At 34.7% G+C, this 20630-nt stretch overlaps 1 protein-coding gene across 2 annotated transcripts in view; it reads right to left on the bottom strand.

Moving 5' to 3' along the window:
- Positions 1-20630, bottom strand: part of LOC140153289 (alpha-1,6-mannosylglycoprotein 6-beta-N-acetylglucosaminyltransferase A-like) — a 99571-nt gene that overhangs the window by 66134 nt on the left and 12807 nt on the right. For both annotated transcript variants that reach the window (XM_072175998.1, XM_072175999.1), the window contains exons 3-5: positions 18268-18462; positions 17105-17193; positions 6282-6371 (exon numbers count right to left, since the gene is read on the bottom strand). In XM_072175998.1, the coding sequence (XP_072032099.1) occupies positions 6282-6371; positions 17105-17193; positions 18268-18462 (374 nt within the window). The remainder of the gene's footprint in view (positions 1-6281; positions 6372-17104; positions 17194-18267; positions 18463-20630) is intronic.

Raw genomic sequence — 20630 nt, 5'->3', positions numbered from 1 at the left:
ATATGTTGGCACTTCATGATCACTAAAATTTTCCAGTTTTCCAGTTTGCACTTCAAATAAACTAGTTGAGAAGGCCTGGTATAGACCTTCTGGAATATGAGTCATTACTCTGAGTTTCAGATACACAGTATAAAGTCAATAAAGTACACACAAGTGGTGACAAAAGGTCTCATTTTGAATGATGAAAAAAACATACTGTGAAAATAGAAATCTTTGATTTAATGAGTAGCTAAATTGTTATGTGGTGAGTGAGGAGATGCGATGGATTTGTCTACCTCACACAAACACAAATTCACAGAATTAGAGAAAGAGAACCAGGATTCCCTATACCGCCAGGTACAATTGCGCCCTCCGCTATGGGGAGAAAATTGGGGGTATTCGGGTCCTTGCCAACGCTGCATGGAGACGAATGAAAACAATTCTGTACCTCATCTGAAGCGTCTTGGTACTCGCGTGCAGATTACATCCAAGTGCGTCTCTCAAATGTGCCCACCATCCATGTCGTGCTTGCATGACAATGAATGCCCTGAGCGCATTCCAAGGAGAACCGAATACCTCCAATTTTTGCTCCATGCCTGTATCAAGATGTCGGCCGAGTCCCGGTTCTCTTTCTCTAATTCTGTGACTAAATTATAAAGGCTACAGAAAATATAGATGGAGATTCAGTCATAGATTAAGGCTCTTCACTTTTTCCAATAAACTAAGAAAATCATATCAGAATTTTATCAATACTATATGACCACTGACCAGTTTGCACAGATTTTTGAGATGAATCAAGAATGATGGTCTTCCTTTATTTCAAAGTCAAATTTAGACACTTATAAGAACTCTTGATAAATTTTATTGATTATTTGATTTAAATATAAAAAGTCATTACAACGATATTGGAAAAAAATGAAATTATTCTCAAAGCAGAGTGCTGGTTGCTATAACAACCATACTCGGCACAATCAAATAAAATCCGTCACTATCCTTTTCTAATCTCTTATGTATGGCCCTATGTATGGATGGAATTCAAGGGTTGAATTTTCTCCCACAGTTAGCCGATTATATTGATTAAACTCCTACTTGAGTGCATCCATCTAATGATCAGTCCTGTCACCTCATTAACTTCCATTTTCTTTATCATCTTTCAGTGCGGATTTCCGGCAACTGCCTAGTTTCGATGTGATGGGTCAAAAAAGCATCACATATTGGCTACAAATTCAGTTCATGTTTGCAATTATCAGCTGTCAAATGTTATTGAATAGTAATATTGTAGTATATTGCTATCTGAACCTGCTTAATTCTGTTCTAATAAGAATAATTCATTGAGCACAGTGCATTTAGTCATGATAATTGCACAAGACCGTGGAGTTTTTGCACTTTAGCTTAGTGCTTGAGCTAGAGAGCTAAATGCACTAAGTGCAATAACTCCACAAATGCACTAAATAAATACAATAACTTCATGATTGTACTAAATAAATGCAATAACTCCACAAATGTGCTAAATAAATGCAATAACTCCCAAACAAAGATTTTTGGCAGGCCGAGGGGGGCAATTTTGGCGGGCCGAGATGGAGAGGGGGGAAGCAAAGTTAAACCCCCCCTCCCACAGCCCTTTCTGAAGTGGGTACATCATATGTAGTGGCAGTGCCAGGATTTTTATGGGGGAAAAGTGAAGTTTTGTGAGAAGGATTGGGGTGGGTAAAATTTAAAAACAAAATCCTAATAAATTGGGCAATTTTTACATGGGCCAAACTGGGAAGGGGCGGGAAAAGAAAAAAATGCCTCCCCTGGTGCTGCCACTGATCATGATCATATGCAAGATTTTAAAATTTCAATTCTAAAAACCTAAAAATGTAATGCACAAATCAATTGTAGTCCCGGCCCCCAGGGGCCTGGCAATAGCGGGGTCCGAGCCGGGACTTGGCCGGGGATGTAACTGCTCAATGTGTCCCTGCAGTGCGGGGACGTAGTGGGGGAGTGTACGGGGATGTAATGCCTCTCAAACAGGCCGGATCTACCCGGGAATGTACCGGGGCGTAATAGAAGAGTACTCACAACTGTGCGGGTCGTATGCGGGGGAAACGCTCGCAGGGACTTCGAACATGGTGCACGGGGCTAGGGGTCGGGGACTTGGCCGGGGATGTCCCCCGGGATGTACACAGAAATAGTGCCCGCCCTCATGGGACTAAGCCGTGACTGTAACATGTTTGTAACAGTTTCCAAAATTACATCCCCGGGTAGGTCCCCGCTATCCCCGGCCCCCAGGGGCCGGGACTACAATTGATTTGTGCATAATGGAAACCAGGAATATAATTTCCAATAACATGCTTCTGAAAATCTATAGAGATTTGTGAGTCAATGCTCAAGAAAAATAATGTTATGGCAAGTCAAAGAGCATTCTCTGACACCATAAAATACAGAATAACGAGAATCATGCTGGTATGTTAAATGTTTAATAGTTTTCATCTTATTATTTCATGTTCTAAAGTAGGCCTATACGATATGAAAACAAGGATATCATAGTGCGCATTGGTGTACAAAATGTATTTCAATTATTTACATTTAGTCTCCCACAAATTCTTAATTGCCAATATCCACCTCATTTGTTTGCATTGCCATTCATTTGTCTGGATCTCAGTGGTGCCAAGAAACATGGATCACAGACCAAAAAATATACAGACAATCCACCAAAAGGCTAAGTCCCCATGGTTTTTATGCTGAAAATTCTTGCATATTCATGAGGGCCAACCATTCAAACGCCTATGTCTATAATATATCACACACATGTCGTTTGTGGCTATATGGATCATTATCTGCTATGGTGCCTTTATAGATGTACATTTATACGAAAGATGTCACAACTGTGCTTTGAAAGCATTTTTGTGCGCATACTTCATGGAACGATTGGCCCACATTAACAGACACTGTTTGACTTTGTCTTTAGTGAATGGTCTGTACATTTTTTGTCTAGATGCATTGGAGATAATTGTACCGCTACATTTCCAATTCTGGGTGTTGTTATGCATAGCCAGAACAAAAATCCTGTATTTTATTCTCTGCATAATATTTTGATGGAAAAAACCTACACTTTTCCTTTAATGGAGGAAAAAATAGCATACCCCTGGATTGCTCCTTTAATACTACTGTAGCACCTTTGCATAGAAACATGTCTTTTATGCTTTTCCTGTTATTGTCAAAAAGCTATTCTCGCTCACATCATATTAATTTTCAGACTATTCATGTTCTTTCACTTTCGCAGCAATGTAAAATGTAAAAACAGTTTATAAAGTTCATTGGTCTATCTAGGAAGCCTGATAGCAAAGTATAAACAAAACATGATCAGGTGTGTTTGAAATTTTAGAAATGTACAAATTAGAAAGGGATTTATTTCATAAGAACATATTCCCGTGATATGAAACACAAGCTGTTTGGGTATGTAACCTACTTTCAACATGAAACCACTTGACGCTATTTAGGATTTACCTGACTGCTTTACTGGCTAGCTCTGGCTGCCAATGTTTAACCTACATACTATGTCTTCATACACTGCGTTTATTGACAATATTCTATATTATGAAGCCACATGTCACATCATCTGCCTGTCTAGCAATGCATACAGGACACATCAAAATAATTTTTACCCAACATTTTTTTTTCTGGAATCAAAGAAACCCTGAATAACATTTAGGCCAAAAAAAAAATTGTTTGTTTGTCCATGTCCGACCGACCGTGTTCCCTGGTCCCGACCGTGTCTTTCTTTTTCTTTTTTTTAAAAATTTGTGTTGAATGTGCTAGTAAAACAGTGGTTAGTATAAATTTAAATAAAGAAAATGTAAAAAAAAATGAACAGTATAACATGCAGAACCATCTCAAGAGTTAAACCAGTAAAGTGCTGTGTGTTTTTACTTATTTACCAGTCTTCAAATTGTCAGTTTCAAGTGCAATATCTGAAAAAAATAAAATAAAAAATCCAACCTACCGACCCAACTGTTTCATAAGCCTCTATGGACAAACAAACCGTTGGCTTTTTTTGGCCTTATGCTGTGTTTGTGACAGTTTTTTCTCCTTCACATAAACTTTGAATTGTGGAAATTTGTTTAAAATTCAATCAAAAAATTAAAATACTACCATATATATACACGGTAGTATTTTTTTAAATTATTTTTGTTAATTAAGTTGGGTACATATCATTTTGACTCAGCCTGTATATTAGTCCAATTCATTATAAATGTCTCCTAGTTGATGTGCTGCAGATTTTCTCCCTTGATTCTAATATTTCACTCATGACGTCTTGGTGACAGCATAGCGATTTGACAAACTTGTAGTTTTAATATCCTACAATTCGCGATTATATCACTGTCAATCTGCAGCTCTTCATGCGGTGAAAATATATGAAACCAATCAAGTTTATTGAATTTCCAAAAATAGACGTTCAATCAATTTTGATTCCTTGTTTATTTGGTTGGTTTGTGTGTGTATTTGTTACTACTTGTAGAAACGTGTTTTAGTTATGATGTAAATGTCATTGGCAAGTTCTACTGAAATATTAAAACAAACAAACAAAAAATAGAAAAACAAAACAAAACAAAAAACAAAAAACAACAACAGCACAATGGCCATTTTAAAATTATCATGGCAGAATAGGAAAAAAGGGTTATGAAAATGATAGCAATTTTGAGCAAGTATCTCTTTTGGTCCCTGAACATAACAATCCATGGCTCTATAGAGCGTTTTCTTTCCTTTTTTTGCCCCTTTAAAGTCTTGATTCTGTGTGGATAACATGGTGTAAGTAACCAAAGCCCTACATGCTATAAAGAAACTAATTACCATTTGATGGCATATGTGACACTCTAACATAAATGTGGTTGGTTTTCCATGTAGTCTTCTGAACGGGACAGCCTATCTTTTTGTGTGACACTCTAACATAAATGTGGTTGGTTTTCCATGTAGTCTTCTGAACGGACAGCCTATCTTTTGTGTGACACTCTAACATAAATGTGGTTGGTTTTCCATGTAGTCTTCTGAACGGGCAGCCTATCTTTTTGTGTGACACTCTAACATAAATGTGGTTGGTTTTCCATGTAGTCTTCTGAACGGGACAGCCTATCTTTTGTGTGACACTCTAACATAAATGTGGTTGGTTTTCCATGTAGTCTTCTGAACGGACAGCCTATCTTTTTGTGTGACACTCTAACATAAATGTGGTTGGTTTTCCATGTAGTCTTCTGAACAGGACAGCCTATCTTTTTTTGTGTGACACTCTAACATAAATGTGGTTGGTTTTCCATGTAGTCTTCTGAACAGGACAGCCTATCTTTTTGTGTGACACTCTAACATAAATGTGGTTGGTTTTCCATGTAGTCTTCTGAACAGGACAGCCTATCTTTTGTGTGACACTCTAACATAAATGTGGTTGGTTTTCCATGTAGTCTTCTGAATGGGACAGCCTATCTTTTTGTGTGACACTCTAACATAAATGTGGTTGGTTTTCCATGTAGTCTTCTGAATGGGACAGCCTATATTTTTGGATGTTTTTATTTATACACATCTCATCAACTGAACTGAAGTGCTACACAATTCTTAAATTTGCTAACTAAAAGCAACTGTAACACAACTTTAAACATTAAAATAAGCACGCATATATAGGTTGTGCATATGACGTATCATACCGTAAATATGGCGGACTTCTCAAATGCTTTCAACAAAAGCATGATTGCAATCTACTGTGACAGTTCATCTCACACACATAATAAATGCACTACGATCAAATAGGTTGATGACAACATTTGATTGAATGGACTGTACTGCGCCATGAATATGGTGAAGGACACCGGTTCAAATCCTTTGTTTGGAGCCAATCGATAAAAGCATGCAGGGCCTCTATACTTTGACTACAAATTGGCTTATTTTGAGATATGGTCCATTGAACTTCTCAAAAGCAATAATAAACAAAGGATTCTTTGCAAACAAGCTACATGGACATGTAATACATCAATGTAAAGTTTATTTTGAGGAAATGTTGCCTGTCCAAGATCTCAAAATGTGAAAATGTTGACATTACAATCCATTTATAGTGGACGATCACATTCATTAAATGTGGACCAGAAATATGCAAATTAAATGGAAAACAAAACAAAAGACACAAACAAATGAACAAACATGCAAAGAACCATCATCTCCTGAAGACCATGCACAACCACAGAGACATAATTTGTATTTTAAAGAAAATTTTCGAAAAAAATTCATGCAATCAGATGTTTTCAACCACAAATCATTATTATAAGCTGACTTACCTCACTTAGATAAATATGGATAGAACATTGGCTTCCATCTACTCCATACCTAGCATAGCAAACGTCAGATTTCCACATGTTTTTCATCCACTGAAACAGTGCAAAGAAAATTAGAAGCACAGTTAGTTACTTTGCAAGAGTGGAATAGATGTTTAATTTTCTAAAAAATTATAATAATCTATATATCACATTTAGAATTTTTTTAATAAATTGCACAATTTTAGTTTAATTTTCACACATACAACATGGTGCTTTACTGTAACACTGGTGACTATAAATTGCTTTCCATAAGAATATTTGGCTAAAGAATACATGTTGCTATACTTCAAATGAGAAATGCACCATAAATATGTTAATCCAATTTCTTTAAAATGATAAACAACCTTTAGTTCATTAAATTTAAGAACTCAAGTTGCCCATCAAACCACCTCACATATTCAGAATTCATGCATCAACTCCTACAATCAAGTGTAAATTTCCCTGGGACACTTGTTCATATTTCGCGCCTTCTGTTCAATAAAACCGGTCATATGAAGTTCACCATGTGATATTTTATTTGTATAGTTTCCAACCTATTTCAATCCCTCCCTCCCCACCAACCAATGTTGGAGCAAAAATATAGGCTATTTACAAAATGAGGCGTTTGGTATACAACATTGCATAAGGGGTGCGGGGAGGGTCATTGAACTATGAAAGTGTCCCAGCAAATTTGCACTTGATTGTATAGAAAATGAGAAAAATAATCTATTAATATCAATAAAATCGCCATAACTCTCGAACGCGTTGCTCGATTTTCATAATTTTTTCAGTGATGTCAAGATAATTTCATTATGCATTACATGATTAGCCAATTTAAAAAAAAATATTAAAATAAACATTTTTTGAATATCAAACCCTGCAATGCATGCATTTTTCAAGGAATATTTGACACATTGATTGGTTATATTAGAGTGGACATATAAATTCTCCTTTGGAAGAATTTACAAACATAATAAAAGCAAACCAAATAAGAAATTAAGAAAATATAGAAATAAATAAAACAGAATCATGATGTTTGTCTCATCATTGATCTTTCAAACTCATTACCCTATTTCAAATGCTATTATCGGAATGCACGTTAAACTCGTTAATATAGGCCTTCAACTACCCATCACAGACACGCTCATTCAACGTAACAATGCCATGCCAAAAAGTGTATAATACAATTATATACAATTACAAATTTTAAATGTGCTTATTATTGGTATACAAAAATAAAAAAGAGATAAAGAGCAGGATTTAAAAGGCAACATATCGGCGACAATGAGCTTCGAACCGTAGCCCTCATGATCACAAGGCAGTAAGCAAACCACTACACCATGGTTGAGCTGTTGTTATTCATGCGAATTCATTTATAACAAGGATAACAAGAATTAGTGACGCAATAACGGTCTACCAGAATAATATAACTTAAAAGGTAATATATATTTATTTAACATTATGGTAGACCGTGCTCATTTGGCTTAAATGGAGGAATGATTACCAATAAACATATCAAAGTTAGGAAGGTATGTATAATGTGACCGTGTATATTCAAAATATACGTTAGATAAATGCTGAATACGACCAAAACATGAGTTTTAATGAATGAATTCATTAGATCGAAGCTCAATAACACAATACAGTAGCATTGCAATGATAGGATTAAATACGCTGAAATCGAATGCAATTGTCATCAGTCTCCCGGTGGCATATAGTTACTGGCCTTGCTTCTCGCCCCCGAGATCTCGAGTTCGAATCCATGTAATGCTATTTTTCTTTTTCTTTTTTATTCTTTTGTCTTTCTTTCTTTCTTTTTCTTTCTTTTCTTTCTTTCTTCCTTTCTTTTTTTTTTTTTTTTTCCTTTATGTTGCCAATTTACATTTACATTTACCAATGAACTAAAGGGAAACAATTGTTTTGTTTTATGATTTTTTTTTTTATTTCAGTAGGTATTTTTAACCGATTGTACTCTATATTTCCAATATGATTTAATTTTGATTAGTTTTAAATTGTATTAAAAGTGAATTTTGAGATAATGCGCTTATAATAGCAATCATGTGTCAAATATGCCTTAAATAATGCATATATTACAGCGTTTTGATACCTAAAAATATTTAGTTTGACAAAAAATGACAATTAAAGTAACCAAAAAATGCGCAACGTTATTTGTTTTAAATTAGTGAAAAATTCATGTCAATCGAACAACGCGTTTATGAGTTATGGTAATTTTACTGAAAGTAATAGATTATTTTTGTCTTCTTCAATACATGTATAGGGGATGCTAAAAATAATCTATTAATATCAATAAAATCGCCATAACTCTCGAACGCGTTGCTCGATTTTCATAATTTTTCAGTGATGTCAAGATAATTTCATTATGCATTACATGATTAGCCAATTTTAAAAAAAAAATATTAAAATAAACATTTTTTTGAATATCAAACCCTGCAATGCATGCATTTTTCAAAGAATATTTGACACATTGATTGGTTATATTAGAGTGGACATATAAATTCTCCTTTGGAAGAATTTACAAACATAATAAAAGCAAACCAAATAAGAAATTAAGAAAATATAGAAATAAATAAAACAGAATCATGATGTTTGTCTCATCATTGATCTTTCAAACTCATTACCCTATTTCAAATGCTATTATCGGAATGCACGTTAAACTCGTTAATATAGGCCTTCAACTACCCATCACAGACACGCTCATTCAACGTAACAATGCCATGCCAAAAAGTGTATAATACAATTATATACAATTACAAATTTTAAATGTGCTTATTATTGGTATACAAAAATAAAAAAGAGATAAAGAGCAGGATTTAAAAGGAAACATATCGGCGACAATGAGCTTCGAACCGTAGCCCTCATGATCACAAGGCAGTAAGCAAACCACTACACCATGGTTGAGCTGTTGTTATTCATGCTAATTCATTTATAACAAGGATAACAAGAATTAATGACGCAATAACGGTCTACCAGAATAATATAACTTAAAAGGTAATATATATTTATTTAACATTATGGTAGACCGTGCTCATTTGGCTTAAATGGAGGAATGATTACCAATAAACATATCAAAGTTAGGAAGGTATGTATAATGTGACCGTGTATATTCAAAATATACGTTAGATAAATGCTGAATACGACCAAAACATGAGTTTTAATGAATGAATTCATTAGATCGAAGCTCAATAACACAATACAGTAGCATTGCAATGATAGGATTAAATACGCTGAAATCGAATGCAATTGTCATCAGTCTCCCGGTGGCATATAGTTACTGGCCTTGCTTCTCGCCCCCGAGATCTCGAGTTCGATTCCATGTAATGCTATTTTTCTTTTTCTTTTTTATTCTTTTTGTCTTTCTTTCTTTCTTTTTTCTTTCTTTTTCTTTCTTTCTTTTTCTTTTTTTTTTCTTTTTTCCTTTATGTTGCCAATTTACATTTACATTTACCAATGAACTAAAGGGAAACAATTGTTTTGTTTTATGATTTTTTTGTTATTTCAGTAGGTATTTTTAACCGATTGTACTCTATATTTCCAATATGATTTAATTTTGATTAGTTTTAAATTGTATTAAAAGTGAATTTTGAGATAATGCGCTTATAATAGCAATCATGTGTCAAATATGCCTTAAATAATGCATATATTACAGCGTTTTGATACCTAAAAATATTTAGTTTGACAAAAAATGACAATTAAAGTAACCAAAAATGCATAACGTTATTTGTTTTAAATTAGTGAAAATTCATGTCAATCGAACAACGCGTTTATGAAGTTATGGTAATTTTACTGAAAGTAATAGATTATTTTTTTTTTCTTCAATACAATCAAGTGTAAATTTCCCTGGGACACTTGTTCATATTTCGCGCCTTCTGTTCAATAAAACCGGTCATATGAAGTTCACCATGTGATATTTTATTTGTATAGTTTCCAACCTATTTCGAATCCCCTCCCTCCCCCACCAACCAATGTTGGAGCAAAAATATAGGCTATTTACAAAATGAGGCGTTTGGTATACAACATTGCATAAGGGGTGCGGGGAGGGTCATTGAACTATGAAAGTGTCCCAGCAAATTTGCACTTGATTGTAGTTTGTAAAAACTAAGTTGCACAAAGTTTGTGGAAGTTCGTACATTTATATAATTATATTGGTTGTGACACATCCTGGTCTGAAATACCCACTTAATTTTTTTTAATTTAAAAATAAAATGAAATAGGAAAAATGAACAAAATATTGTATAAAATTCTTGTTATCAGTAAGTTCATGTTGTTCAACATTGAATCGGTAAATTGTATTGACGTCATGGGAATCCATAGAAGTACTTTGTGCAGGGTTATCATTCTAATTGGTCACAAGACATTGCTCAGATGAATGAAACACACAAAAAACAAAAACAAAATAAAACCTGATAATTGTAATATAGATCAATCCTGTACTCTGTACAAAATGGTAGGTTTAGCAAGGCCTAAGAAAAGGTCTATTTGCCCTTTGAACATGTTGAAGGCTTTAAAAGAGAGGGTCAGCCAGTAAAAATAAATAGACATATCAGACAAGGATTAAGTGTTACTTATAAATTGCAAAATAAATGCATCATAAATGAAGGCTAAGCTAGTTTTGTCATTTATTTGGTTTAGGGCTCATACCGTATTGAAATTCCCTTACACAGGAAGGTGTGCGCCATCCTGCAGCTTTCCTGTGCTAGCCTTCTTTGTTAAAATCCTGGGCATGGTGTATCACTGATGCATATAATTCATCCGTTTTATGACCGAGCTTTCCTGAGGCGCGCGCTTAGCGAGGGGAATCCTGCCTTCTTTCTGCGTGAAAACGTGGTAGGGTATTTCAATATAAGCCCTTATTTAAAGGTAAAAATCATCTCACAAATATCATTTTATTCTAGCAATAACAACAAAAAAGGGCAGGCGAATTCTCGATTTTTGGGTTTGTCGGGGAAAAGCACCATACATGTAAATGCAGCATTGCACATGGTCAGGGAAAGGGCAAAGAAACCATTTTTTGGGCCTAATGTAAGGCTGATAGGCCCTATGTGTCACATTTTCAGCCTCTTATATCAATCTGCCAACCTTTTTATGAAGCTACTACTCGGATGGGTTGTTTTTGTCTCGCCTGAACTATGTTCAGAGGGGAGACCTACTGATCACTATGGTGTGTGTGGGGGTGTGTGTAGTAAGCGCTATATGTGTCAAATTGACTATACAATTGGCAGGGTTTTTTTGTATAAAATTGTTTTGTTACTACCGCTATGGCGCAAAAGTCCCAAAATGGGCTTTTTACTTTTACTATGTCAATGGGTCATTTTGGGAGGCTACTATATGAATGGGTCACTCATTATTTGTTCAATTTGCTACAAGTCAATTGTTTTACATGTACCTTATGGCCCCTGGCAGCACACATGTAACCCCTTTCAGATCAACTATAAATGTCACAGCAGGAAGTTCTAACTGACTATGATGATGTTATTTATATTACTGCTGAAAATACACATTTAGTTAGTGCATTTGCTTTTCCTCCTTTAACTTTCAGACCCAAGGCAAGTGCAGCCTGTGCAGGCAGAGGTGCATTCTGGAGATACATTACCTACTTATTTTGTGCACAAATTAAGGTTTTTTTCTTTTTTGGTATCATGCTGGCTAAAATATTTACCTGGTGCAATTAGCAGGTTTGTCATATACTTTACAGGGAGTTATTTTTGCTTCAACAGAAAGATACACATAATACCAGGGAAATTTTGTAGTTAATGTCAATAGAAACACACAAAAGGGGATATCACTGCAGGCATCAGTGCATCTATTATTACTAGCTGTGCAAGTGAACTGCACTTTACCTAGTAAAGCTAATGATTTGTGACAAATAGTTAGCAGTATCAGGCAGCTAAATATGTTTGAAGAAAAATTTTGAAATTGCAAAATTAACAAAGATGAGGATACAAATACAAGGAATAAATATGTATTGCACATAATGTGTTGCACAACTTTTGAAAACAAGCCTACTTTCCATGTGATTTTTTTTACTGAAACTAAATGACAAACTGATGACATTTGTTTCAAATTCCAAAATTTGTTGAATTAGATCACACTTGCTATCACTTAATCCAAATAGTGTTTGTGTTCCAAGCTCTTCAAGTTCCATTTCATGTGCAAAACGTCCTATTGTGTACCATTTTTTGAATCCTGCCTTTCAGCGAGCCGGGTATGCAACATGATGGAAAACCCCTATGCATGTGTCCAAAATGTTAAAGGGCCATTCTTTTTTAAGGACCATTCTCTAAAGGACCATTCTCTAAAGGACCATTCCGGAGAGCGAGTTGGCGCAGCAGTTGTTCTCTCGCCTTGTACCACTGAGGTCCCAGGTTCAAGCCCTGGCCATGCCCAAGAATTGTATGTGCATTTGGTTATCCCGATTCCATGCTCGCTCTCGCAGGTTTTCTCCGGGATCTCCTGCTTTCAAAAAAATTGGTGATTAGTTCTTTGGTTATCAAAAACTTCCTTCACCCAATGGAATTTGGGAAGCTGCACAGATAATTGGTGGATGTTACAATCTAAGTGGGGATATAGGTTTGCGTCAGGTTCGGCCGCAATCTACTTAATGCGATCTGATTGTGATGATTCAACATGGCAGCGAAATTACAGCACTTTGAATCCTCCAAGATGTGGAAAAAGGCGTTATATAAATCTGAAATTTATTACCGTACTGTCGCGAGTATAGTCCCACCTTCGAGTAAAGTCCCACCCCCAAATTTTCGAAAAATGTCAGAAATTTAAAAAAATTTTTTTATTTTTTTATTTTTTTTTTAAGTTATTTATTTTTTCGGCTTTGGAGTGTCCCAGGACCTAGGCCTAAATGCTAGGATCATTCATGGTTAAAAAAAAAAAAAAAAAAAAAAATTCAAGATGTTTTGTTATTTTTAATATGAAAATTGATAATTGGTATTCATGTCATACTCTATTAATGATTTCAAAATGCATTCAAATTCAATGCATTTTGAAATCATTAATAGAGTATGAAATGAATACAAATTATCAATTTTCATATTAAAAATAACAAAACATCTTGAATTTTTTTTTTTTTTTTATATTCAATCATGAATGATCCTAGCATTTATTTCTAGGTCCAGGGACACTAAAAACCAAAAAAAAAAAAAAAAAAAAAAAAAAAAAAAAAAAAATTTTTGTTTTTGAAATTCGAGTATAGTCCCACCCCCCAATTTTGAAAAATATTCACCCAAAAACGGGGTGGACTATACTCGCGTCAGTACGGTATTATTATTTATTTATTTATTTATTTATTTATTCTCATACAGCCAACAATGTTCAACAGGGATAATTTTTAGTTATATATTGCTGCTGTAGTTTTGTTCTCAAGAGTTCAAAATTCTAGACAACCTAAAAAACGACTGCAGATCTGTCTGTTGTAATGAAGCAGGCTTATCTGGTAAAGGAATTCAGAAATGTATTTTTGCTGATTGTTGTTATTCCATGAAATGTTATCCAAAGGTATACTCCTTAGCCAAAAGCAAATACCATATCAGGTGTAGGTAAATAACTAAATGTTACATTACTCCATGTACTCTTCTGATATATGTTTCGTGCAATGTCACATCAATGTCACATCGCTTGATAAGTCAACTGGGTGAAATGATCTATCTATGCATATACTCACTAAAAATGCGATATCATGGCTTTATATGACACAGTTTTTGTAATAGTATGAACATTATGTTTTTGCATATCCTATGGTATTTCCATTATCTCTTTCCATAAACCCATCATAATGATAGTATGGAATACAATTTCACTAGATCAGGTCAGCTAAGTCAAGTGTTAACTTTAGTTCAACCATAACTGGTTCAACTATGGCTGAGAAATAATGCATGAACAATAATTCATTGGGTGTGTGGTTCTCTGTACATACACATTTAGTGAAATGGCTTCAGATGTTATGATCAGGCTATTTCGAGACATGCAAACATCACACAAAGTACATTGCTTTACTTCCTAAGTAACAAAAACAGAATTTTGCCCTGTATTAATACGGCTTTGCCTTTGCCTCTAACTGCCTGAAAGATTCCCTAAACTACAAATATATATTTAATCCAAACTCATCTTGGTTTGAAAATGCTCCTTATAAAATAAAGCTTATGTTTTATTTATTGGTGTTTTTTTTTTCAGTTTACTGTAATTTATTCCTTTGTTTCTATAATTTATTCCTTTATTTCCACAATACCTTCTTGGGATTTCAAGGTATGAAAAGGACCCATAGTTTATAAAAAGGCGATTTATTTTCAGCAGGGTGCTTGGTGCTGTCTTAATACCCCTGTCGGTATATTTTGTACAGTGCTCCCCTTATAAAAAGGAAATGCATATCATGAATTCACTCACAGTAAATTGGCAGCAGCACAACACATTTGTAACAGAACAAAATTTTGTTTCTCACCCAACTGAAACTAAAATAAAAACAGGGATTTCCTGGACTGGGAAAAATGAAGGCAAAGGTGAAATGGTACAAACGCCTTAAAACTCTGGGTATGCTTTCAAGAATTGATACCAACTTCTTACATGAAGGCCTATAAGATAAATATTAGTGCACTGTCAATATAGGCCTATCACTCATCACTGTCACTATTTGCTTTTATAAATATAGTATGAGTGTATAAAATATAAATGTATTCAGGGTCTTAAGCTATTTGTTTATGTTGTACCCTTTTACTATAAATTTGGTACTGAGGTGTGCCAGTCTATGATATGTTTAATCACATTAACAGAATAACAAACACACCGTACACACACTGACAGCCCACTCAATTTTTTGTGGACCTACAATAAATCCAATTGTACTATACTATATTAGCAGCAATGGCAAACTTTATATGAAAATAAATTTATTTATAAAATCAAACCCATGAAATGACTGGTCAATTCCAGGACCAAGAATTATATTTCATTTTCTTGATTTTTTTTGCAACATGACTGACCTGAGAGGATCACTTATATCTAGAGGATATCAAAAAGTACCCTAGAAGCAAGTACTTTCCTTGTACAGGTTTTTAAAAATGTTATGCTCACACCCTAATTATAAAGTAATTTAACAAGTAATTAAGCAAGAATTTAACTAATTAAACAACAAGTAATTAAAGGTGGGTGGACAGATTTTTCATATCTTGTTTTCTATCTTACATTGAAGCCAATGGTAGCAATTTATTTTTCTTTACACTGACCATTGCCCAGGTGTTTTATTTAATTTTCATGCTTTATTTGTATACACCGTTTATCAGTCAGAATTGATAGGTAAATTTTCAAGGGAAAATTTTCTGGACACGTGACACCCATGGGCGCAGACATATTAGCATTATGGAATGTGACCCCGAGCACAGCGGTTGGTCTTCCAACGTATTTCAATAGGAAGAATTCCTCCTTTCATGCAAAATAAGTAACTTGTCGCAAATTAAAAATATTATGGTAAGAGTTTCCGTAGATAAATATTTTTTTCCGTAGGTAGATATATTTAAAATTACGTTTTGATGATATTTGTGAAGAAATTAAGATTGCATGATATTCAATAAATTTGCAATACACGAATTTCTATCGAAATTGCGGCCAAGAATACTATTCCAATTCAAAATTACTAAGACTTGAATAGCGAGGTCACCGCCGGGGGTCAGAGATCAGGCTCGAGGTTACACTTACATTGATACGCATTGGTCACATGTCCAGAAAATTTTCCCGTGAAAATATACCTATTAATGTTGACTGTTTATAGGTGGGGAAAGATTTTTTAGTGATAGTAGGGAACGTTTTTTTTAAAACTTCCAGCAATCCCTCCTACTACACTCTGTTTCCAAATTTCGAGTTGTATTTCTGCAGCGGCTTTGATATACTGGTATAAGGACTGGTGGTTACCACTTTTTACTACACTTTTGTTCACACTATCTAACAAGGGCATGAAGTGACTTTGCAGGAAAAGCCTGAATTAGGGCACAAATTTGGGCTATAAAGCCTCAAAATGGGCTGAAAATTTGAAGTAATAAAAAGTAAGAAATCCGGCAATTGCCTGACAATTGGCATCTCTGCATCTAAACAAAACATATCTTATAAATTTAACTGGGGTAATGAGAAAAATATGAGCTTTCTTTTGATACCAAAATCTCATTTTTGATGAGAAAAATTTTTGACATAATCTGGTGACACACCTTTAAACAAGTATTTAATAAGTAATAATATCACACTTAAGACCTCACAAAAAGGAAATCAGCCATTATAAATTAATTGTATTTGGTATTTGAAAACACCAGGAGAAAGACAATATAATTACTACAATTTTGACACCTCGTTCATTACAATTATTGGGGTCTCAGTGTAAGTTTAAAAATGACGAGTTCCTCTTTCCATTTTTGCCGTAAATTGTATTGATTTGAATTCAGCACAAAGATAATGGCAAAATGCTGATGTTTCATAACATTAACATTGATCTCTGTTTAATTCCACTTTTAAATTTGATCTTTTGGTTCTTCAAAAACAATGCTGTATTGTTTAATGTTGAACAAAATTGGGTGAATGGGGTAACAAAATGCGCATAAATAAACCATCTTCCTATTATAGGCATATTTGCAATGAATGGCTGGTTTACTATTTGTGAGGTCTTTATGTGTACTTAATTTCATAATCTGGAGATGTAATTGCCATTTTTGCATTTTACATTTTTCTGATACCTTATAACAGGAATTTATACACATAGAGTGATTTCATTACGTCTTATTTTTTAGTTAAGTACCTACCGCTATTTTTCCTGTACAGTGAGGGTAATCTTCTAGTTCAGATTTTGTGTAGCCACACTGATTGTCCTTGTCAGGGGCAACTTCTTCACCTGGGGAGGGGGGGGGAGAATGAAAATAATATTAGAACACTGACACAATCCAGGATTTACAAGTACATATAGGCAGTCATATGTGGGCTGTCTTAATTAGACAAGAATTATGTGGCTCATAATTAAGGTGGGCTACCACACGTTAAGGTGTGTAAATAACAAAGGTTTGTATAAACAAATAATATGCAAATAAGCTCATTAATATTCATAAATATGAAAATAACATGAAACATAACTATACAGCATATCAAGCCACCATATACTATTACAATACCAAGTTTGATCAGTTATTGCAATTAAGCTGCAGAGTGGATTAATGAAATGTCAGCAAAATATGTAAATAAGCTCATTAATTATCTTTAATATGCAAATAACATGATACAAAACTATACAGCACATCAGGCCATCATATCCTATCACCATATCAAGTTTGAAATTGATTACTTACTAGTATTGTGTTGGAGCTAAACAGTGGATTAATAAATTTGCTTCCACCAGGACAGCCAGCCAGCCAAACAAAGAACCGGACAGACAACCATTTGGATATAACATAACATGTGTGGGGTCAAAAATTCTTTGACCCAAAGGTTTCTTGGTACCGTTGGAATCGGCATAACATACATTCTTTCTACGTAGATATAATGCCTCCAGTCCCAAACGTTGGGATAAGTAAAAGGTCATTCATGATTGAACTTTCCAAATGAGATTCATGTAAAATTTTCATCATGTTGGGTAACTTGACCGCAAAATGTGACCTTTGATACCATCATTTGTGGCTTTAACTTCAGCCAAGGCATATAAATAAAGATTACATCTTCTGAATTAAGAGAAGGCATAACAAAAAGTTAGTAAATGAAAGTAAGTCTGCAAACCATGTGTTATGCTACGTACCACACTTGTAGCTTTTTTTTAATTTAAAATTCACCTTTTTCCTCATGCCTTTTTTTTCCAGGTTTTGTTTAAACCTTTTGGCTATTTATGAACAATTCACCGGCGAAGCAGCTTAAAAACTTCCATTTCTGATTTTCTTCTGAGACAAACTTTATTTTGTAGACTAGATAATAGATATTTTACCTTGTACTGGTATATATTGGACTGGATGCCATGCAGGCGGCTCCTCTGCTAAACTATAATTTGCACCTTGTTCTTGAGCTGATATGTTACGTATACTTAATGAGTTATTTGCAAAGGCAGAATCCACACGTTTTTCCAGTTTGGTTAGTCTTTCTAGTATGCTATCTAATAGTACTGCCATAGTTTTCTTTAAATCTGGAAGACAAAAGGAGAAAATAATTAATAGTAAAAAGGATGGGGGGACATTTTCAACATAAATGAAAATTAAAATTCAAGGCCTGAACCATTCATCTCAAAATTAAACAGTATGTATGGGGTATGTCACAAAAGAGGGCCCCAACTTATGACACATGGCCATAGACAAAACCTGTTCTAACTTAAACTTCAATCTATAGCTAGTGTACTGCCAAATTATGGTAGAATTTCACTAAGTAAGTCACATTCTTGTTTAATTCAAATGCACAAGTACAGATTTAATTTTGAAGTATTTTCCGCGATAATATTTCATATGTTATTATGTGGGTGCCACAATGTCCAACAACTTGATCCTGTATGAATATTTTAAACAATGTACTAAATGCAAAATGGATATTATGACACATGTGCAATTTATTTGAGGGTGCTCTTGTATTAACTAAAAAATATAAGAAACCAGTTGAGTTGAATCCAGTAGCATGGTTTGGTTTTTATTACAACTTGTACATGTTTTGTTAAGGGTAGACGAGTTATTGGTGGTCGAAGCAACCGAAAAATCGATTTTCATTATCTAAATCAATATATTATTGAAAAATAACACTTTCATCTTTTGCAAAAGTTCATTCTACAAGTCATATACTTTGAAAACTTGCTTAATTTATTGCAGCTAATGAGTTATGTATGTTTTACAAAAGTGTTGTTGTTTCAGCCCTTTTTACAACATAACTCAAGAATCACATGACCTACAAAAGTATATCTGTGATATTTAGATTCTTCTACAAGCTCGCTATGCAGGCGCGGATCCAGGCATGGGCACACCGGCCCGTGCCCCCCCCTTTTCAAGGGTCCTAATTTTTTTTTTTTACAATTTTGTTGGAAAAAAAATAAAAACCCTTTTTTGGCTTTACATTTTTACTTGTTTTATGGAAGATATAAATCGTAATTTGATCATGATAAACAGCCTCCCATGCCGTGGCGGATCCATGCAGGGGCACACCCCGGACCGTGTCCCCTTTCATGGTCCATGAAATGGCTTTAATTCGGCCTTTATTTTTAATTTTTTCCAAATACTGAGGAGTGCATAGATCTCTCAGACACCCTCCCTCCGCATATGGATAAAGAAGTGCCCACTTAGGCTTCTGTTTTGGACCAGGTGGAAGGGCACACTGGCCTGTGTGCCCCCGCCCGGCCCCTTCGCGCCTAAAAAATGAGGAAAGGAGAGAAGAGAAGGGGCGAAAAGCTGCGAAAATGAGAGAAAGAAAAGAAGAGAAATGGAGAAGAGAAAAACAATACTTGCACGTAATTGAGTAGGCCCAAGCCTTCTTATCCATGTTATCTGTGATTATTTTAGGCATTGCTTGAAGGCGGGTCCTCTGCCCAAAAGCCTGTGAAATTACTGCGGGCCCGCCGATACGCAGGGCCCGTCACATTTTGTCACCAACATCTGTATTAAGACGACTCAATGCTGACTTCAACATCAATCCGTGCATGCTTTCGTATTAGTGGGCCAATGTCCAATAAAATGTAATATTTTATAAAAACTTCTGAGGGGAAATAAACTGGTAGCCGTTTTCGCTTCTGTTTTGGACATCCGTACACTTTATGTTTTAACATGTTTAAGCAATAATATAACCTAATAATTAGGCCTACAGTAATCATGGTAATAGTAGTGAAATGATCAATGCAATTTTGGCCAAATCTCACTACCCGCAAGATGCTGTGAACTACCAAATCGCAACAGTTTAAAATAGTTAATACAATAGTGAAAAACTTGTCAACAAATGACTTCAAATGGACCGTCATTTCACAAATTTTCGGCTTTTTCAAATTAAAATTTTAGACAATAATAGTGTCAAAATGGTCCACCAAATGGCTTCAATTAGGTTTTCATTTTGCAAAAGTTTCTCACTTCTGAAGGGGGGCACATCCCCCCTCAGACACCCCCTGAGTATGCATAAGGAAGTTACCCTTTTCGCTTCTGCTTTGGACACCCAAACCAAGAGTTATGTTAAAGCAATAATTTACACAATAATAGTGAAAACTTGTCGACAAATGACTTCAATTGGACCGTCATTTCACAAATTTTCACCTTTTTCAAATTAAAAATTTTACACAATAATAGTGACAAAATGGTCCACCAAATGGTTTCAATTAGGTCTTTATTTTGT

This window comes from Amphiura filiformis, chromosome 5 (genome assembly GCF_039555335.1).
Source record: "Amphiura filiformis chromosome 5, Afil_fr2py, whole genome shotgun sequence".
Taxonomy (NCBI): Eukaryota; Metazoa; Echinodermata; class Ophiuroidea; order Amphilepidida; family Amphiuridae; genus Amphiura; species Amphiura filiformis.
Note: the sequence above shows the minus strand (reverse complement) of the source record. Positions and strands in the feature narration are given on the sequence as shown.